At 40.5% G+C, this 23,223-nt stretch overlaps 1 protein-coding gene across 1 annotated transcript; it reads left to right on the top strand.

Moving 5' to 3' along the window:
• Positions 1 to 10,884: 10,884 nt before the first annotated feature.
• On the top strand, positions 10,885 to 22,263 carry LOC106562887 (zinc finger and BTB domain-containing protein 43). The gene is made up of 2 exons (XM_014127957.3): positions 10,885 to 11,019; positions 12,533 to 22,263. The coding sequence occupies exon 2, from the start codon at positions 12,552 to 12,554 to the stop codon at positions 13,965 to 13,967; it is 1,416 nt and encodes a 471-aa protein (XP_013983432.1). The 5' UTR covers positions 10,885 to 11,019; positions 12,533 to 12,551; the 3' UTR covers positions 13,968 to 22,263.
• The last annotated feature ends 960 nt before the right edge of the window (positions 22,264 to 23,223 follow it).

Here is a 23,223-nt window from a genome sequence, read left to right as displayed (position 1 = left end):
CTGCTACCGTCTCTTATGACCAAAAATAGCTTCTGGACAGCGGAACAGCGATGACTCACCTCAGACTGGACAAAGATTTTTCCTTTAATGAGATGCAAAGGATATACTGCTTTGTCAAGACAAGGCCCAAATCCCTGTCATCAGCTTGAAAAAAAGACAGACAAAAGGGGGGAGGAGGGCAGGGTGTTTTGTAAGAATTTGCCAACGAGTAGGTAAACCACCACTACCCTCAGTATTATTGGCCAATGTGCAAACATTGGTAAACAAATTGGACGATCTATGATATAAGACTATCCTACCAACGGGACATTAAAAACTGTAATATCTTATGTTTCACTGAGACGTGGCTTAACTCCGACACGGATAATATAGAGCTGGCTGGCTTCTCCGTTCATCGACAGGACAGAGCAGCTACGTCTGTTAAGACGAGGGACGGGAGTGTGTGTCTATTTTTCAATATCTGCTGGTGCTCGATGTCTAATATTAAAGAAGTCTCTAGGTATTGCTTGCCTGAGGTAGAATACCTTATGATAAGCTGTAGACCACAATGTCTACCAAGAGAGTTCTCATCTACAGTTGCAAGAAAAAGTTTGTGAACCCTTTGGAATTACTTGGATTTCTACATAAATTGGTCAAAAAGTTTGATCTGTTCTCCCTTTAACCTGTTGGGTCTAGGGGGCAGCATTTGCACGTCTGGATAAAAAAAATGTACCCGATTTAATCTGGTTACTAATCCTACCCAGTAACTAGAATATGCATATACTTATTATATATGGATAGAAAACACTCTAAAGTTTCCAAAACTGTTTGAATGGTGTCTGTGAGTATAACAGAACTCATTTGGCAGGCAAAACCCTGAGACATTTTCTGACAGGAAGTGGATACCTGATGTGTTGTATTGATTTTAAACCTATCCCATTGAAAAACACAGGGGTTTAGGAATATTTTGGCACTTCCTATTGCTTCCACTAGATGTCACCAGCCTTTACAAAGTGTTTTGAGTCTTCTGGAGGGAGATCTGACCGAACAAGAGCCATGGAACGGTGATGTCCCATTAGACACCTGGCGCGCTACTTCATGTTGGGTACCCTCGTTCCAATACGTTATAAAAGGCTATGCATTCGTCCACCTTGAATATTATTCATGTTCTGGTTAAAAAAGGCCCTAATGATTTATGCTATACAACGTTTGACATGTTTGAACGAACGGAAATATATTTTTTCCCCTCGTTCATGACGAGAAGTCCGGCTGGCTTACATCATGTGCTAACGAGACGGAGATTTTTGGACATAAATGATGAGCTTTTTTGAACAAAACTACATTCGTTATGGACCTGTGATACCTGGAAGTGACATCTGATGAAGAGAATCAAAGGTAATGGATTATTTACATAGTATTTTCGATTTTAGATCTCCCCAACATGACGTCTAGTCTGTATCGCAACGCGTATTTTTCTGGGCACAGTGCTCAGATTATTGCAAAGTGTGATTTCCCAGTAAGGTTATTTTTAAATCTGGCAAGTTGATTGCGTTCAAAAGATGTAAATCTATAATTCTTTAAATGACAATATAATATTTTACCAATGTTTTCTAATTTTAATTATTTAATTTGTGACGCTGACTTGACTGCCGGTTATTGGAGGGAAACGATTTCCTCAACATCAATGCCATAGTAAAACGCTGTTTTTGTATATAAATATGAACTTGATAGAACTAAAAATGCATGCATTGTCTAACATAATGTCCTAGGAGTGTCATCTGATGGAGATTGTAAAAGGTTAGTGTATCATTTTAGCTGGTTTTATGGTTTTGGTGACCCTGTCTTTGACTTGACAAAACATTACACACAACTCTTGTAAATGTACTGTCCTAACATACTCTAAATTTATGCTTTCGCCGTAAAACCTTTTTGAAATCGTAAAACGTGGTTAGATTAAGGAGATGTTTATCTTTCAAATGGTGTAACATAGTTGTATTTTTGAAAAATTTGAATTTTGACATTTATTTGGATTCAAATTTGCCGCTCTTGAAATGCACCTGCTGTTGATGGAGTGCACCACAGGTGGCACGCTAGCGTCCCACCTAGCCCCAAGAGGTCACAACAATAGACAAACACAGTGTGCTTAAACTAATAACACACAAGTCATTGTATTTTTCTTGTTTATATTGAATACGTAATTTCAACATTCACAGTGTAGGTTGGAAAAAGTAGGTGAACCCCTAGGCTAATGACTTCTCCAAAAGCTAATTGGAATTAGGAGTCAGCTAACCTGGAGTCCAGTCAATGAGATGAGATTGGAGATGTTGGTTAGAGCTGCCCTGCAATATAAAAAACACTCACAAACTGTGAGTTTGCTATTCACATGAAGCATTGCCTGATGTGAACCATGCCTCGAACAAAAGAGATCTCAGAAGACCTAAGATTAAGAATTGTTGACTTGCATAAAGCTGGAAAGGGTTACAAAAGTATCTCTAAAAGCCTTGATAGTCATCAGTCCACGGTAAGACAAATTGTCTATAAATGGAGAAAGTTCAGCACTGTTGCTACTCTCCCTAGGAGTGGCCGTCCTGCAAAGATGACTGCAAGAGCACAGCGCAGAATGCTCAATAAGGTTAAGAAGAATCCTAGAGTGTCAGCTAAAGATTTACAGAAATCTCTAGAACATGCTAACATCTCTGTTGACGAGTCTACGATACACTAAACAAGAATGGGGTTCATTGGAGGACCCCACGGAAGAAGCCACTGCTGTCCAAAAAAATCATTGCTGCACGTCTGAAGTTCACAAAAGAGCAGCTGGATGTTCCACAGCACTACTGGCAAAATATTCTGTGGACAGATGAAACTACAGTTGAGTTGTTTGGAAGGAACACGCAGCATTATTGTAAAGGCTGCGTCAATTCAATTCTGGTATCAGAACAAAATTTAACACTAGGCTACTGAATATATTTTCAGCTGTTTATTAATAGAATTAGTCAAGCAGAATAAATGGTAAATGCAATCTTCGTATATACGGGTTCACTGTAACACCTCGCAGAGCAAACAGAGAACTGAAATGACATCATAAGTTCTTCCTTAAATACTTCTTGACAGACGTAGTTCCCTCTCCCTGAGGGCCTGTCATAGTAGAGGCTTGGGTGTGGTTTAGACTTACTCCAGCCTATCGTTGGCGTGCAGGCTGGTCCCAGCCTCTAGACGCATCTTTGTTGCCAAGCATAGTTGTCTTCTAGCTTATCTTCATGTGTGTGTACCCGAGAGTCAGACACCCAAGGACAGTGCCTGATTTTATACTACAGTTAGGACAGTTTCTGCTTTTGTGCTACAGCCATCTTCCATTCTACTAGCACGTCCCGTACACCTGTCCTTGAGCGGCCCCACAACCAGGCATTGTGTGTGTGTGTCAAGAGTCTACTCAGCCTACACTCCTACTAGCCAGCAACCCTCCAGTTAGTCATGTCTATTATATGTTGCTCAATCTATGTTAATACAATATAAACCTCTTAGTGCATTACAGTCCGTTCATACACAGGCCTACATCTACTTTAAATGGTAATGCATCACATCTAATAAGTGAAATAAAACCCAACACTATGTGTGGAGAAAAAAAGGCACAGCACACCAACATCAAAACCTCATCCCAACTGTAAAATATGGTGGAGGGAGCATCATGGTTTGGGGCTGCTTTGCAGCCTCAGAGCCTGGACAGCTTGCTATCATCGACTGATAAATGAATTCCCATGTTTATCAAGACATTTTTCAGGATAATGTAAGGCTATCTGTCTGCCAATTGAAACTCAACAGAAGTTGGGTGATGCAACAGGACAACGACCCAGAACACAGAAGTAAATTAACAACAGAATGGCTTCAACAGAAAAAAATACACCTTATGGAGTGGCCCAGTCAGAGTCCTAACCTCAACCCGATTGAGATGCTGTGGCATGACCTCGGGAGTGGTTCACACCAGACATCCCAAGAATATTGCTGAACTGAAACAGTTTTGTAAAGAGGTATGGTCCAAAATTCCTCCTGACCATTGTGCAGGTCTGATACGCAACTACAGAAAACGTTTGGTTGAGGTTATTGCTGCCAAAGAAGGGTCAACCAGTTATTAAATCCAAGGGTTCACATACTTTTTCCATCCTGCACTGTAAATGTTTACATGGTGTGTTCAATAAAGACATAAAAATGTATAATTGTTTGTGTGTTATTAGTTTAAGCAGACTGTGTTTGTCTATTGTTGTGATTTAGATGAAGATCAGATCAAATTTAATGACCAATTTATGCAGAAATCCAGGTAATTCCAAAGGTTCACATACTTTTTCTTGCCACTGGATATTATTTGTAGATGTCTATTTACCACCACAAACCGATTCTGGCACTAAGACTGCACTCAACGAGCTGTATAAGGCCATAAGCAAATAAGAAAATGCTCATCCAGAGGCGGCGCTCCTAGTGGCCTGGGACTTTAATGCAGGGAAACTTAAATCTGTTTTACCTAATTTCTACCAGCATGTCACGTGCAACCAGAGGGAAAAAACTCTAGACCACATTTACTCCACACACAGAGACGCATCCAAACTCTCCCTCACCCTCCATTTGGCAAATCTGACCATAATTTGATCCTCCTGATTCCTGCTTACAAGCAAAAACTAAAGCAGGAAGTACCAGTGACTCGCGCAATACGGAAGTGGTCAGATGACGCAGATGCTATGCTTTTAGACTGTTTTGCTAGCACAGACTAAAATATTACAGACTACAAAGGGAAGCACAGCCGCGAGCTGCCCAGTGACACAAGCCTACCAGACGGGCTAAATCACTTCTATGCTCGCTTCGAGGCAAGCAACACTGAGGCATGCATGAGATCATCAACTGTTCCGGATGACTGTGTGATCACGTTCTCCGTAGTCGATGTGAGTAAGACCTTTAAACAGGTCAACATTCACAAGGCTGCGGGGCCAGAAGGATTACCAGAACGTGTGCTCTGGGCATGTGCTGACCAACTGGCAGGTGTCATCACTGACATTTTCCACATGTCCTTGATTGAATCTGTAATACCAACATGTTTTAAGCAGATCACCATAGTCCCTGTGCCCAAGACCACTAAGGCAACCTGCCTATATGACTACAGACCCGTAGCACTCACGTCCATAGCCATAAAGTGCTTTGAAAGGCTGGTAATGGCTCACATCAACACCATTATCCCAGAAACCCTAGACCTACTTCAATTTGCATACCGCCCAATCAGATCCACAGATGATGCAATCTCTATTGCACTCCACACTGCCCTTTCCCACCTGGACAAAAGGAACACCTACGTGAGAATGCTATTCATTGACTACAGCTCAGCGTTCAACACCATAGTTCCCTCAAAGCTCATCACTAAGCTAAGGATCCTGGGACTAAACACCTCCCTCTGCAACTGGATCCTGGACTTCCTGACAAGCCGCCCCCAGGTGGTGAGGGTAGGTAGCAACACATCTGCCACGCTGATCCTCAAAACTGGAGCCCCCCAGGGGTGCGTGCTCAGTCCTCTCCTGTACTCCCTGTTCACTCAAGACTGCATGGCCAGGCACGACTCCAACACCATCATTAACTTTGCAGACGACACAAAAGTGGTAGGCCTGATCACCAACAATGACGAGACAGCCTATGGGGAGGAGGTCAGAGACCTGGCCGGGTGGTGCAAGAATAAAATAAAATCAAATTTATTTATTTAGCCCTTCGTACATCAGCTGATATCTCAAAGTGCTGTACAGAAACCCAGCCTAAAACCCCAAACAGCAAGCAATGCATGTGAAAGAAGCACGGTGGCTAGGACAAACTCCCTAGGAAAAACTCCCTAGAAAGGCCAAAAACCTAGGAAGAAACCTAGAGAGGAACCAGGCTATGAGGGGTGGCCAGTCCTCTTCTGGTTGTGCCGGGTGGATATTATAACAGAACATGGTCGAGATGTTAAAATGTTCATAAATGACCAGCATGGTCAAATAATAATAATCATAGTAGTTGTCGAGGGTGCAACAAGCACGTCCGGTGAACAGGTCAGGGTTCCATAGCCGCAGGCAGAACAGTTGAAACTGGAGCAGCAGCACGGCCAGGTGGACTGGGGACAGCAAGGAGTCATCATGCCAGGTAGTCCTGAGGCATGGTCCTAGGGCTCAGGTCCTCCGAGAGAAAGAAAGAAAGAGAGAAAGAGAGAATTAGAGAGAGCATATTTAAATTCACACAGGACACCGGATAAGACAAGAGAAATACTCCAGATGTAACAGACTGACCCTAGCCCCCCGACACATAAACTACTGCAGCATAAATACTGGAGGCTGAGACACGAGGGATCAGAAGACACTGTGGCCCCATCCGATGATACCCCCGGAACGGGCCAACAGGCAGGATATAACCCCACCCACTTTGCCAAATAATAATAATAATAATAATAATAACAACCTATCCCTCAACATAGCCAAGACTAAGGAGATGATTGCGGACTACAGGAAAAGGAGGACTGAGCACGCCCCCATTCTCATCGACGAGGCTGTAGTGGAGCAGGTTGAGAGCTTTAAGTTCCTTGGTGTTCACATCACCAACAAACTCGAATGGTCCAAACACACCAAGACAGTCGTGAAGAGGTCACGGCAAAGCCTATTCCCCCTCAGGAAACTAAAAAGATTTAGCATGGGCCCTCAGATCCTCAAAAGGTTATACAGCTGCAACATCGAGAGCATCCTGACCGGTTGCATCACTGCCTGGTACGGCAACTGCTCAGCCTCCAACCGCAAGGCACTACAGAGGGTAGTGCGTACGACCTAGTACATCACTGGGGCTAAGATGCCTGCCACCCAGGACCTCTACACCATCTAGTGTCAGAGGAAGGCCCTAAAAATTGTCAAATACCCCAGCCACCCCAGTCATAGACAGTTCTCTCTACTACCGCATGGCAAGCGTTACCGGAGCGCCAAGTCTAGGACCAAAAGGCTTCTCAACAGTTTTACCCCAAGCCATAAAACTCCTGAACAGATAATCAAATGGCTACTCGGACTATTTGCATTGTGTGCCCCTCCCCCCAAACCCTATTTTACGCTGCTGCTACTCTCTGTTTATCATATATGCAGTCACTTTAACTATATATTCATGAACATACTACCTCAATTAGCCCGACCAACCGGTGCCCCCACACATTGGCTACCCAGAATATCTGCATTGTGTTAGGGTTAGGGAATCAGCACCTGAACGGAGGAATCAGAAGAATGCATTATGTTTGAAAACTAAATATTGGAGACTGGCATGTGATGAAAGATTATTATCCAATAAAACTGATCTCACACTAACCCGGTTTCCAACCTTTTAGTGCAAGTAAAGTACATGTTGGATAAAAAATATCATGACAGGCCTGATGGAAACAGAACATTTTTGGTACTCTTTCCAAATGTCGACAAAACAACGCTAGGTACGATCTTTTTGTGTCAGTAAAATTAATTATGTGAGTAATGGCGGTGGAAACACATTTATGCGCAAATATTGATATAATAACCACCATATCCAAGTAAACTTGGAGTCACGCGATGACATGTTGTGTACTCTTCCCACTACGACTCATCTGGAAAGTCGTTTAATACTACAGATTAAATAAATTATGAACTTCACAGGGTGGTGAAAGTGCAAGGTGATGAGCTTGATGCTCCTTTCCAATAAATATCGAGGGTCTCGATATTTATTGGTGACATGATATTGGTGATATTCTGGTGACATGATCATAGAAGCTAGGCTGCCAAATAAAAATAATTTAACTCTTTTGTCCATAATAATAATCCTATCATGTAGGCTATATGTGAGCTCTAGTCAACAGCGCGCAACTGACACTCTAGCCTACAGCGCATGTGCCAATCCCAGAGTGGAGACACTCGCTATGTAACTAACACAACATTTTTGGTAAGATCAAAAGAGTTGAGGACGCGATGGAACCCATTTAACATGTTTTTTTCCCCCGTATATGCAGTTGAAGTCGGAAGTTTACATACACCTTAGCCAAATACATTTATACTCAGTCTTTCACAATTCCTGACATTTAATCCTAGTAAAAATTCCCTGTTTTAGGTCAGGTAGGATCACCACATTATTTTAAGAATGTGAAATGTCAAAATAATAGTAGAGAGAATGATTTATTTCAGCTTTTATTACTTTCATCACATCCCCAGTGGGTCAGAAGTTTGCATACACTCAGTTAGTATTCGGTAGCATTGCCTTTAAATTGTTTAACCTGGGTCAAATGTTTCAGGTAACCTTCCACAAGCTTCCCACAATGAGTTGGGTACATTTTGGCCCATTCCTCCTGAAAGAGCTGGTGTAACTGTGTCAGGTTTGTAACCCTCCTTGCTCGCACACACTTTTCAGTTCTGCCCACACATTTTTTATAGGATTGAGGTCAGGGCGTTGTGATGGCCACTCCAATACCTTGACTTTGTTGTCCTTAAGCCATTTTGCCACAACTTTGGAAGTAAGCTTGGGCTCATTGTCCATTTGGAAGACCCATTTGTGACCAAGCTTTAACTTCTTGACTGATGTCTTGAGATGTTGCTTCAATATATCCACATAATTTTCCTCCCTCATAATGCCATCTATTTTGTGAAATGCACCAGTCCCTCCTGTAGCAAAGCACCCCCACCACATGATGCTGCTACCCCCGTGCTTCACGGTTGGGATGGTGTTTTTCGGCTTGCAAGCCTCCTCCTTTTTCCTCCAAACACAACGATGGTCCTTATAGCCAAACAGTTCCATTTTGGTTTCATCAGACCAGAGGACATTTCTCCAAAAAGTACGATCTTTGTCCCCATTTTCAGTTACAAACCGTAGTCTGGCTTTTTTATGGCGGTTTTGGAGCAGTGGCTTCTTCCTTGCTGAGCGGCCTTTCAGGTTATGTCGATATAGGACTCGTTTTACTGTGGATATAGATATTTTTGAACCCGTTTCCTCCAGCATTTTCACAAGGTCCTTTGCTGTTGTTCTGGGATTGATTTGTACTTTTCGCACCAAAGTACGTTCATCTCTAGGAGACAGAACGCGTCTCCTTCCTGAGCGGTACGACAGCTGTGTGGTCCCATGGTGTTCATACTTGCTTACTATTGTTTGTACAGATGAACATGGTACCTTCAGGCGTTTGGAAATTGCTCTCAAGGATGAACCAGACTTGTGGAGGTCTACAATTTTTTTTCTGAGGTCTTGGCTCATTTCTTTTAATTTTCCCATGTGGTCAAGCAAAGAGTAACTGAGTTTGAAGGTAGACCTTGAAATACATCCACAGGTACACCTCAATTGACTCAAATGATGTCAATTAGCCTATCAGAAGCTTCTAAAGCCATTACATAATTTTCTGGAATTTTCCAAGCTGTTTAAAGACACAGACAACTTAGTGTATGTAAACTTCTGACCCACTGGAATTGTGATATAGTGAATTATAAATGAAATAATCTGTCTGTAAACAATGGTTGGAAAAATGACTTGTGTCATGCACAAAGTAGATGTCCTAACCGACTTGCCAAAACTATAGTTTGTTAAGAATACATTTGTGGAGTGGTTGAAAAGCGAGTTTTAATGACTCCAACCTATGTGTATGTAAACTTCTGACTTCAACTGTATATACTGGACAAATCTGAGGGAACACGTGCCCCTGTGACCATTATAGGCATGACACGTGTGTGTGTGTGTGTGTGTGTGTGTGTGTGTGTGTGTGTGTGTGTGTGTGTGTGTGTGTGTGTGTGTGTGTGTGTGTGTGTGTGTGTGTTTTGTGTGTGCGTGTGTGCCGTGTCAAGGAATCTTGGATTTACGATAATTGTCTGGAGCTAATTGCGCAAGGAAAAAAATGTTTTTCTCTTATTTATAAAATTAGTTGACTGTAATGGTGGAGCAAAGGTGTAAGGTGTCGAGTGTTCAAACCATATTATAACGCATAATGACTGTCATCAGAGAAATATGATATTTCATCATTCTTTACTTTTAACGGGTCAAAACATTAGTCCAGTTCACTGGTTAGGCCTGCCCTGTGAAAGATCCCAAACGGACATGCAGTCATCTGAAAGGTCTCTTGGTTCAGTCAATAGTGTCACATTCTGTTGTTCACACCTCATTTCATAAATAACCCAATTTTATTATCTTGCAAAGATGTATGAATGTGGTTGGAAGAATAGGCCTACCAAATAACTGTTTCCCTCTTATTTTTCTGTCAAATATCAGCTCATCGTCTCACTACATTGCACAAACAATGGACTATTTTGTTTTTATTTTGTTTATATAGGATGAGATTAACAGAAACATGTAATTTGAAAGTCATATTTTTCATTATTTCAACTTTTACAATTTACAATAAAGACATTGTTGTAGGTCAACATTAGGAATCTACAGGAGTAAGAATATGTCAGATAAACCTCCTACAACCTTCCGGAACCCTCACCAGCCATACCTAGCTGATATGGCAACCCAGACAGTTGGGTCGTCACTAGTTAAGACCTGATTTTAAATCTAAACTTAACCTTAACCACACTGCTAACCTTATGCCTAACCTTAAATTAAGACCTAAAAGCACATTTTTGTAGCAAAAGTTGACTCCTCGACTAACACATTTACTCAGTACCGGTACCCCTTTTATATAGCCTCGGTATTGTTATTTTATTGTGTTCGTTTTTATTTAATGTTTTACTTTATTTTATTCAGTCATTTTTTTCTTAACTCTATTTCTTGAACTGCGTTGTTGGTTAAGGGCTTGTAAATAAGCATTTCACGGTAAGTTGTATTGGGCACATGTGACAAATAACATTCGATTTGATTTGATTTGTGACTGTGAATCTGACTTTGTTGCTGTGTTATCTTGTGGAAACCAGACAGTGGGGGCGGGCTGCCGTCGGGTTTGTTTACATTGCTCATAACGCGCCATGCGATTCTTGGCTACGTGATGACGTAAACTGAAAGAAATCCGGTGGAACTCGGAAGAGAGCTGACTGTTGTATTCTAAATCAAAAGATCAAAATGAAATCAAAGGTGAGACAACTCTATTTTTCATGCATGTACGACACCTACATATTTACGTATGGTCAGTAATTCTTGAAAACCTAGGAATTCATCATGATCGTAAGAATTTGATGTATTCAGTGCATTCTACTTGGGATAGCGCCATAGCTCAGCTAGCCTGCTTCTGCAACATTGTTTTTCAGCATCTTGTGAATCACACGGGAAATGGAAATGTTTACACTTGCACGCAGTGTTCTGAATGCAAATCTGCACATAACAGTTTGCAGATGTAGAAATCCAAACCTATATTGCTTACCTACGTTTTTTCTTCATTGTGAGTATTCAATTGTATTTGCTTGGTAACCGCTTCTATCATTGAGTATCATTAGCTAAGTTTCCATCTTATTGGCGACAGATTTCATGCGAATGTTCGAAAATCTGCATAAAGAAAATATTAGCATTTTCCGTCAAGTGGAGTGTTTCCACCAAAACTGACTTGTTGCGGAGAAAAAACAGTGCGTGATGACGTAGACACACAGCATTACATTTTTAATACGTTTTCATGTACAGAATACAAATCTAAATGTGTTTCCATCGCATTTTCAACTCAACTAATAGTTTTGTCACAAAAACTGTTGCCGAAATAGCCTGCCTACTCTTGTCTTGGCACATGCGTTCTAACCAACAGCTCCCAGATACAGTGCGCGTAGGCTAGTCTACATTATGAGATTATTATGGATATTTGTTTTTGTCAAGCATCGATCATCATGTCACCAGAATGAGTCCCTCGATATTTATTGGAAAGGACCATGAAGCTCATAGCGTTCACTTTCAGCACCCTGTGAAGTTCCTCATAATTAACTTAATCTGTAAACTAATAAACTGCATGGTTTCCCGAGTTTTAGCGAGAGGACCACACACCATATCATCGCGTGACTCCCAAATTTGCTTCAATATGATGGTTTTTAAAACAGTATTTGCGCATGAAGACGTTTCCACCGCCATTTCTCGCATAATACATTTTACCGACACAAAAAGGTCCCACCATGTGGAATGAACACGTTGTCTGTAGGCATTTATACAATTGTACCGAACCTTCCTGTTGCCATCACAGCTGTCATTCATTTTCGTAATAATAAAAACAATAGTTTTTGTACAGTATTACTTTGCTCACATGGAAACTGGATCGAAGGTGGTTATTGAGTACACCCCACTTATGTACATTTTATGGCCATCTTTAGCAAGTTCTAGCTACTCCATGTGATCTCATGATTAATAGAATTATGAAATATTTGTCTAACTTCTTTTAAACTGGCATGGATAGTTAATCACAAGTATTGTGTTTTTATCACATCTAGAAAGTGCATTTTTATGTTTTGTCAGTGATATAAGGAAAATCACAGAAACTGCTCGCAAAGTTAAAACATGAGTGGATTGCAAAGTATTAGGCCTATGTATGGTAATGCCTCTATGCTCTAGATCTAGAACCCACATATTTAACTTCAACGTAATGAATGACTTGTTGATGTTCTACATGTTCTAGATCTAGAACCCTGGCTGCCATGGAGTCCGAGGGTAACGTGCTGCGCGTGGACTTCCCAAACTTCTCCGGATCCCTGCTTCAGAAGCTCAACCAGCAACGGCAGAGGGGCCAGCTTTGTGACATCATCGTGGTCATCCAGGGCCACCAGTACCGCGCTCACCGGGCTGTCCTGGCCGCCAGTTCGCCCTACTTCTGCGACCAGGTCCTCCTCAAAAACAGTGCCCGCTGTGTTTTACCCGACGTCATGCACCCATGTGTGTTCGAACGCCTCCTCCTCTCTTGCTACACAGGCACCCTGCACCTACCGGCCGGCGAAGTGGTAGCCTTCCTCACTGCAGCAAGCTTCCTCCAGATGTGGCACGTGGTGGACAAGTGCACTGAGCTGTTAGAGGTGGTAGGAAGCGGCGCAAGAACATTAGCGCACAAGTCTTCTGGTGGGCTTGGGGACAGGCCTTCCCCTGGGGACAGCAGCTACCACAGCCCTGGGGATGGCTCCATGGGCCTGGAGGCCGGCGGAGTAGCAGTGGAGGGCTTTGCCAAGATGGAAATGGATCAGCTCCTGGAGAACAGCTTCTCCCCATCCTCTCTGGAGAACAACAGCACCCAGCCCGGCGGCAGCTGCTCTCCGCCGGTCGACCACGACGGCTCAGGTAGCGAGGCCACCAGCCAGGACGGGGATGACGAGGAGGTTGGTGAGGGGGACTACCAGTACTCCAGACCAGCCTACGTCCCACCCAGCATCATGGGCCACAGAAAATGGGTCCATGTGAAGTCAGAGAGGCGTGAGGATTGCGGGGGCGGCGGGGCTCTGTTTAGCGGGGACCCTGCGGTTACTGACCCCGAGCAGATGAACTTTAGCCACTCCCAGGCCTCGCCCAGCAAGAGCTCCCTGGGCCACAGCATCGACGAGAAGCTGGCAGCTCAGCTGGAGGATCGCCTGGAGGAGGACCCGCTGGACTTTTATGGCACCTCCATGGAGGGCTTCTCAGCCGACAAGGCCGAAGGGACCCCGCTTGGGCTGAAGAACGACCTGCTAGGAGGGGCAACCGGTCGTGAGGAGAGTGGCGGTGGTTTGGAAGGAAACCCCAGTGGCCTCCAGGAAGAGACCTCCCACTCGGGCTTTGCCTCAGTGGTCTACAAATTGTACCCCTGCCAGTGTGGCAAGAGCTTCACCCACAAGAGCCAACGGGACCGGCACATGAGCATGCACCTTGGCTTGCGGCCATACGGCTGCGCCGTGTGCGGCAAGAGCTTCAAGATGAAGCACCACCTGGTGGGCCACATGAAGATTCACACGGGTGTAAAGCCCTATGAGTGTAGCCTGTGTGCCAAGCGCTTCATGTGGCGGGACAGCTTCAACAGACACACGTCCTCCTGCACCAGGGCCCACCAGGCCCGGCCTGCCGTCAACGAGCAGGCTGCCCAGATCTGCTGACCCCAGATCAGATTTCCAACTACAGTTCACCTCGTCATCTCCCACAGTCCCGTATCAGTTTCACTGAGCAGGCTGCCCAGATCTGCTGACCCCAGATCAGATTTCCAACTACAGTTCACCTCATCATCTCCCACAGTCCCGTATCAGTTTCACTGAGCAGGCTGCCCAGATCTGCTGACCCCAGATCAGATTTCCAACTACAGTTCACCTCGTCATCTCCCACAGTCCCGTATCAGTTTCACTGAGCAGGCTGCCCAGATTTGCTGATCCTGGATCAAATTAACACACAGTTGCTTGGATGCCCACCCTCCAATCAGTTTAGGTGGATATAGGGTTAATCCACCCCTTTGATTTGAACATAACCTTCCATACATATTTGCCCATTGTAGAAGTGCTCAGAAACAGATTTTTCTTTTACCTGAATGCCAACATGTTCAAGAGATAAAGGTGCTCAACGTTTACCCATTTTTCATACCCCACCATACTATAAGACATCCATGTCTTCATCACTGGAAAAGATAAACGGATTAGATGTATATAATTTGAAAAGCTTACAAACAGGGTTGTCAAACTATTTTATATATTTTGTCCTTTAACGTAAATTATCTAAAAACGTGGAAGCTCCTTTTTTTACATCCTTTAACGTGTTTGTGTTGTGCCTGCCATCGGTTGAGACACAACATGCTCTTGAATACAGGGTGGGTATAATGGTTTGGCTAATAAATGTAGTAAAATGAGAATAACATTTACATTTCAAGTGGAACCACAAAGATGGTTGGAGGTCCAGACATCAGAGAATGTTGACTTGAATGGGAATATCTGTTGTTTTAAATTATACTGTCAATCCTCCATAGGAAACCTATTGAAATTATAGGAATTAAAATTTTTCCATTTGTCATTTAGCAGATGCTCTTATCCAGAGCGACTTACAGTAGTGAGTGCACACATTTTATTTATTTGTTTCATTTAAAAATAAAAATACTTGTCGCTCGTGGGACTCAAAACCACAATCTTGATGAAGCATAGATAATATAGATAATAGAATAGACATGACCATTTAAGTTTACATTTAATGGTGGGTTGACCGGTGGTCACCTTTGTGGTAGACTGGTAGTAGTTAGAAGTTAACATTTTTATTAAATTATCATTTCAGTGGTGTACCTGGAGGATATTCAGTAGTGAGTTGCCTAGTTAAATAAAGGTTAAATATGTTTTATTTCTTTTTTAAACCCAGCTAAATTGCAGTGGTCTGAAGGGATAGGTCCATTAAATTTCTATGATTGAAATGATACCCACCTTGTATTCTAGAGCAAGTTGTGTCTCAACTGTTGGTGGGCAAAACACAAAAGCCTCAGATTAAATAGGGCCTAAGCTAAATATGCAAATATGAAGAAAAAAAATCAGAGTTTACACATTTTTAGATAATTGAAGTTAAAGGTTTAAAGAAAAATGTACATTTTTATTCTTTGACACGTACCAACAAACGGGTGTGATCCCTGCAGTGTACGCTCAAACCAGTGTGATAAGAACGCTTATTTAGAATGTCCAGTTTCGATTGATGCAACAGTCAGTGTTTGAGCTGGCCACACACTTTTTTCACAGAAAATTTTAGCACAAACACAGTCCTTACAGAGTTATGTCCTGAATGTGACCAGTTTATTTTTGGATGCAATGTTCAGACATTCACAGAAGTAGCGACAGCATAACACAATCATCCAAATGGAAAATGTAGGCTACATTAGTATTAGCACTAACTGAGGAAAGATTGACGTAACACAAGCGGTCATATTACTATTTACAATTCATCACATCACGGTGAGCTTACCATTGATTGAAATAATTGAGTAAAATACTTTCAAAAAATCTAAAGTATTTTGACGATGTGTAGTTTGTACGCGCCACTATGTTAGTTTTCTGCGTCAACCAAAGATAAGAAGAGGAGACAAGATGAGTTTGGTCTGTTTGCAATATGCATGATGAAGGGGGTGTGTCGTCTGCGATCATTCACTTTCGGAAGATTACTCGAAAGATGAGTGAACCATTCCTTCACCTCATTATAACATCTTTGGTCTAACAGCCATTTCTGTGACACCCAGAATGCATTGTGAAATTTCAACAAACATGGAGCCATACATAGCTGGAAAATATCTCAGCATTAGCTCATCATAATCAGTACAATCTTCAAAATAGTATTTTACATCATAGGTGTCCATTAAAATTACAATCTATGCAATAATCGGAATGCATTATTTGTCACCGGAACTAGAAACCTGAATAAAACAGTAATTACGTTATGCTCCATACATACTTTATGCTACAGTAGAAACTACAACATGATATACAGAAAATAAGGCATGCACTTTGATAGGAACACACAAGTCCAAAGTTATTATTTGTAAAGAAAACAACAATGAAGGCAATGTGAGCGCCAGACAGAAAATGTGCCATGGGGAAAAAGTTTGTGCAAGACTGCACAAATGTCTGCATACTTGATCTGCAGAAACACTGGGGAAGTGCTTGGCTTGGGCTCTCCTCGAAGAGAGAAGTTTGTCCGGTTCAGTAAAGTCTCAAACATAAATTGTCCACAACAGTGAAATGGGCTACGTCTATGTGAATTAATGAGGAGATGGAACACATCTGAATTCAAACTGTTGTTAGAAAATAAAACTTGTTAGAAAATAATTTTACATTGACAAGTTGAAACATAGCCTATAGATAATTAGCAGGCTGCGAGGGTTAACTGTCCTCTTACTGAACGATCACATTTAGGAACATTGAGTGCATTCATTGGGGTGGCAGGTAGTCATGTGGTTAGAGCGTTGGACTAGTAACTGAAAGGTTGCAAGATCTAATCCCCGAGCTGACAAGGTACAAATCTGTCGTTCTGCCCCTGAACAAGGCAGTTAACCCACTGTTCCTAGGCCGTCATTGAAAATAAGAATTTGTTCTTAACTGACTTGCCTAGTTAAATAAAGGTAAAATAAAAAAATTCTGACATCACGTGTATAAACAACTCACACTGGTGTGATCGTTAGAGATATTTGGAACTCACAAGTGAAAAGGTTAAATATAGTTTTAGGTAAATCATGAAATAGTTTGACAACACTTTGTCATCTTTTAAATGACATCAAACTCAACCGTTTATCTTTTTTTTTTATCAGTAATGAAGACAGGGATGTCTGGTGACATGGGTCAACTTTGAGCACCTTTATCTTCTGAATGTTTTGGCATTCAGGTCCAAAAAGTCACTTTCTGATCACTTCTTCCATGGGCAAACATGTATGAAAGTGTTGTTTAAATCAAAAGGGATGCTGTCAAAAAGTGATTGACTTCAAATGGATTTACCCTATAGACTTACAACGGGGCAGCGGCCTGAGCCAACCGTCACATACAAACTGATCCAAGATCAGAATCCTGGGACGCCAGCTTTGCAGTCTAGTCAGCTACTCAGATCTGCCGAGTCGGAATCAGAACCTCAGAAATTGTGGTGTGTGGACTGCTATAGCTACTTAACAGGAGAAACATGGAGTGCATGTACAGTGCCTTCAGAAAGTGTTCATACCCTTTTACTTATTCCACATTTTGTTGTGTTACAGCCTGAATTCAAAAAAATTATTTTTTTCTACTTCTCACCCATCTACACAATACCCCATAATGAAAAAGTTAAACATGTTTTTAGAAATGTTAGCAAAGTTATTGAAAATACAATACAGAAATATCTCATTTACATAAGTATTCACACCTCTGAGTCAATACTTTGTAGCAGCTGTGAGTCTTTCTGGGTAAGTTTCTTAAAGCTTTCCACACCTGGATTGTGCAACTTTTGCCTGTTATTCTTTTCAAAATTCAAGCTCTGTCAAATTGGTTGTTAATCATTGCTAGACAACCGTTATCAGGTCTTGCCATAGATTTTCAAGAAGATTAAAGTCAAAACTGTAACTCAGCCACTCGGGAAGATTCACTGTCTTCTTGGTAAGCAACTCCAGTGTAGATTTGGGCTTGTGTTTTAGGTTTTTGTCCTGCTGAAAGATGAATTCATCTCCCAGTGTCTGGTGGAAAGCAGACTGAACTGGGTTTTCTTTTAGGATTTTGCCTGTGCCTAGCACCATTTAGTTTATTTTTATCCTGAAAAATTCCCCAGTCCTTAACGATTACAAGCATACCCATAACATGATGCAGCCACCACTATGCTTGAAAATATGGAGAATGATACTTTGTAATGTGTTGTATTGGATTTGCCCCAAACATAACACATGTATTCAGGACAAAAAAAGTTAATTGCTTTACCACATTTTTTGCAGTATTACTTTAGTGCCTTTTTGCAAACAGTATGCATGCTTTGGAATATTTTTATTCTGTACAGGCTTCCTTCTTTTCACTCTGTCAATTAGGTTAGTATTGTGGAGTAACTACAATGTTGTTGATCCATCCTCAGTTTTCTCCTATCACAGCCATTAAACTCTAACTGTTTAAAGTCACCATTGGCCTCATGGTAAAATCCCTTCCTCTCCGGCAACTTAATTCGGAAGGACGCCTGAATCTTTGTAGTGACAGGGTTTATTGATACACCATCCAAAGTGTAATTAATCATTTCACCATGCTCAAAGGGATATTTAATGTCTGCTTTTTTTATTTGAACCCATCTACCAATAGGTGCCGTTCTTTGCGAGGCACTGGAAAACCTCCCTGTTCTTTGTGGTTGAATCTGTGTTTGAAATTCACTGCTTGACTGAGGGACCATACAATTATTTGTATGTGTGGGGTACAGATATGAGGTAGTCATTCAAAAATCATGTTCAACACTATTATTGCACATAGTCCATGCAACTTATTATGTGGTTTTTAAGCAAATGTTTACTTCTGAACTTATTTAGGCGTGCCATTACAAAAGGTTTGAATACTTATTGACACAAGACATTTCTGCTTTTCATTTTTAATTAATTTGTAAAACATGTATAAACATGATTCAACTTTGACATTATCAGGTACTGTGTGTAGGGCAGTGACCAAAAAAATCTACATTTAATCCATTTTTAAATTAATTCTGTAACACAACCAAATGTGGAAAAAGTTGAGGGGTGTGAATACATTCTGAAGGCACTGTAAATAGACTTTGAAGCACGAATGGGTCACACATCTAATGTGGGGATCATGTTACCTCAATGTTCTCACATAGACACATCAATAGCACACTGGCTAAAGACATTATATTTACTGGGTTTAGACCTTATATGGGCCTTTCTTTTGTTAACTATGTGGTAGGGCGTTTTTTCGCCCTCAGGACTGGATGTTGGAGAGTAGTGCCATTTATCTTGTCAGTTAGCCAGCCATTCCCCAGAGGAGTTGCCATTTTGAAACCTTACTTGTTTATCCTCTGATAACTTCTCATATCTGTCACCTTGAAAATCAGGGATTCTCCTGTTCATCTTGTATTAATAGTTTATTTATTCATGGTTTTGGGAGTGGAATCATGTAAATGAGACAGTGTATCTTTGACATACTTGTACAGTTGTAGAAAATTATGGTAGGTTCATTGATGGTGAGTATTGTTTGTTAAGGTGTGCCAATGTACTGTGTAGCCCAAGTTAGGTCAATATAACTTGTGAGGCTGTTGAGCTATGTAAATGGAATAGTACTTATGATATTAGCACACGTTTTTTGACATATTGAACATACTTAAAGTAACCATCCAGTGTTTCCAGATTTCTATGAAAAATGACCCTAAAATTAATTACAATTTGAGTGAAATACTTTTCCTTCCAAAAATGGGTTATTAAGCATGTTGAAACACAGCTTTTCTGGGTTGGAATTGTGTGTGCGTACCCCAACAACAGAATGGTGTGGGGGTATACCGGTCATTAAAAATGTTCATGCAAGTTGACTGAAGATTGCCCTGCTCAGCCAATGAGGCAGGATGACATCATTTGTCAATGAGTAAATAGCAAGTATTTTTGAAATGGTCTGTTTGAGATACAAGTTTGAGGTGGAGTTTTTTGTGTTTTTTTTTCTCTCCAATTTATCCTTTGGCCACAAATCTGAGTATAAGACAAATCAACAACATTATTTGGGTATGAGTTAACAGAATATATACTTTTAAAAGTTAGGTTTTCCCTGGACAGTTACTTTAAGTTTAATGAGTCATGCATTTCAGTTTTGGAAATAGTATTCTTAAAGGCACTTATACCTAGTTTGAACCAGAGCATGCCTTTCTAGTGACTTTTTGCCAGTAGGCTACCTGCTAGATAGTCTCTTCACACTTTTGTACAGTCAGCCACATAAAGAGGTATGTGAAAAATAATACAAGAAAGGTAGTATATCTCATTTTTAAATTATGCCTGGGATAAGTCATAAGACTTGCGGTTAAAGTAGGCTGTTTTGCTTTCTAGGTTTGTGATGCTAGGTCGGTTTTACAGTTTATACTATTTCAATTCAAACAGGATTTGACTGATGTTATATTTCCAAACAACAATTGATATGTTTAACTGGAAAGCTCAATTACATATACTAAAACCTCAATATATTTATCATACAATATTTAACTATATTTTTGGGAAGTAGGTATAAATAAATGTACAAATGCACAAAAAGATTACTGTACTGTAGTTTGTAGTTACACAACATCTGATAATCAACATATTGAATATAGTTTGTGGTTTCTTACTACTCTTATAGCCTAATAAATATTGTTTTTAGATAATTTATGACTGACATTGTTGATATATTGTTATTTTTTTAATCAGCACGCGTTAATGGATTTTGAATTTAAGATATGATCCTTGAAGAATGAACGTTAAATCCTAAAATGTTTTGTAAAAAAGGTGACAATTGGTACTTACGCCACCACAACGAGGAATATGCCACAATCTGTTCACCAATAGCTTTCTAGGTATTGTTAAAGAAAATTAAAGTGGACTAAGATTTTGCACTAGTTGCTACTTTTGTGACTATGTATTACGGGTGCCCTGGGAAATAAAGAGCAAACTATCTTCATTTTGAGGATAAAAAACATAATGATTAAACAATAGGACTAACTGAATTTGTTTGGGAAGATGTTTCTGCTTTTGCTTCCTTATATTAGTGATGACATTTTGTAGTATACTGTATAATACGATACTACACATGTTAGTATCCCTTGATCAGGTTCCATGATCAAACATGTTTTTAGAAATTTTTGCAAATGTATTGAAAATGAAATACAGAAATATCTAATTTACATAAGTATTCACACCCCTGAGTCAATACATGTTAGAATCACCTTTGACAGTGATTACAGCTGTGAGTCTTTCTGGGTAAATCTCTAAGAGCTCTGCACACCTAGATTGTACAATATTTGCACATTATTCTTAAAACAATCTTCAAGCTCTGTCAAGTTGGTTGTTGATCATTGCTAGACATCCATTTTCGAGTCTTGCTATAGATTTTCAAGCCGATTTAAGTCAAAACTGTAACTAGGCCACTCAGGAATATTTAATGTCATCTTGGTAAGCAACTCCAGTGTGTTTAGCCTTGTGCTTTAGGTTAGTGTCCTGCTGTAAGGTGAAAAGAACCTGGACCAACAAAGGTATTGCAAGTGTCTGGAACAGGTCATTTTTCATTATTTTTCAGCATTCTTGATTACTAGTATGCAAATTGTATTTTTGTATCGGCTGCTAACGAAACAAAAGACAATCATTTTAGAGTGACAGTCTTTTTCATGTGAAAGCTAACATTGGTGCATTTAATTCAAAGTAGGAACTCTATGTCTACTGTATGCGGTACAAAATATGGTATTTGAAATGATGCTACGGTATTTGCTTCCACATTGCTTTTATCAGAAGTTCTGTAGGTTTTCGGGTTATCTGGAGAAATGTAATCTAATTATCAATTGAAAATAAATTCCTCGGAATGATAGGCCTAGGTACTGTTAAATAAAATTAAAGTGGACAGTCTGAGATTTAGCACTAGTTAGTTGCTACTTTTGTGACTGTATTACAGGTGTCCTGGGAAAATAAAGAGCAAACTAACTTCACTTTGAGGATAAAAAACAATGATTAAGCAATAGGACCAATTGAGCTTGGTTAGGAAGATATTTCTGCTCTCGTGTCCATTATATTAGTGGTGAAATTAAACTACCTCACATAAATTAGCATGTGTCTTTAGATTTTACTATCTAACAAAAGTTGCTCACATTTTTCCAGAACTCTTTCCTAAAACTTTCTTTGTCACCATTTTGGATATTTTCTTCTTATAGAAGAACTTTGTGAATGTTTTGTACAAACAAAATGTTTTCAGCAATAAATGTTTGCTCCCTGTGTAACATTTCATAGGTGATGTTGTTTGGAAAACTCTACTTCACTAGGTTAAATTAATGATTTAAATGATATTACCTGTGGGCTATTTCTCTTATGCTGTGTAAATGGAACAACCTATGACACCCTTCCACAGGGTGGTGTATTCTGAGACGGTCAAATAATGTAGGGTTGTCTTGATACCAGTATTGCGATACCACGGTACTGAGTTTTCCATGGCAAAAAGAAAACATAAAGCAGACTGAACTCTATGGTCCTTTAAAAAACCTGCTGTATGTAAAATATTGTGTGATATGGCTTGGGAATAAACAAATGTGACTCTAGGTGACAACAGAAGGCTTTGGCCGTGTTCAAGAACATAAAAACCGTCATATATCATGGGTAACTTGTGACTGACAGAGTAGTTATTTAATAACCAAGGGGATTTGTAAATCAGTCAGTCTCGACTCACCTTTAAAGTCAGCTGCAATGTTGAACTGCGTGTTTGCAACATTTGAAAAAAATTCTAAAGAAATTAGGTCAGCTTCATGTTTTGTTTCCATTCCAAGATACTTCAGAGTATTGCGATACTGTTATTGTGACAACCACAGAATGTAGTAAGTATTTCCTATTACCTTTCCTATTACCGCGTGTGGTTGACCCACATGACATAATTGTCATACTGATCATGTCATCTATGTGAAAGTATGATGCTTTACTGCCTTCAGGAAGTATTCATACCCCTTGACTTATTCCACATTTTGTTGTGTTACAGCCTGAATTCAAAATGGATTAAATAGATTGTAACTAAAGGCACTGTAACTAATCACTCACTTTCACTTCTCATTTCAATGCGTGCTGAGTCTCAGGTTCCGTATTGACCACTAGACTAGGAAGCCACAGACCGTTACAGGTCGTTCCATTAAAAGAGTGTCTTCTGCATACCTTTTATATTTTATGTAAAAATTGTACACCAGTATTGCATTTTA

Source organism: Salmo salar, chromosome 11 (assembly GCF_965601325.2).
Source record: "Salmo salar chromosome 11, fSalSal1, whole genome shotgun sequence".
In the NCBI taxonomy this organism is placed as follows: domain Eukaryota; kingdom Metazoa; phylum Chordata; class Actinopteri; order Salmoniformes; family Salmonidae; genus Salmo; species Salmo salar.
The sequence above is the reverse complement of the archived record's forward strand: the minus strand, read 5'-3'. Positions and strand labels throughout refer to the sequence as shown.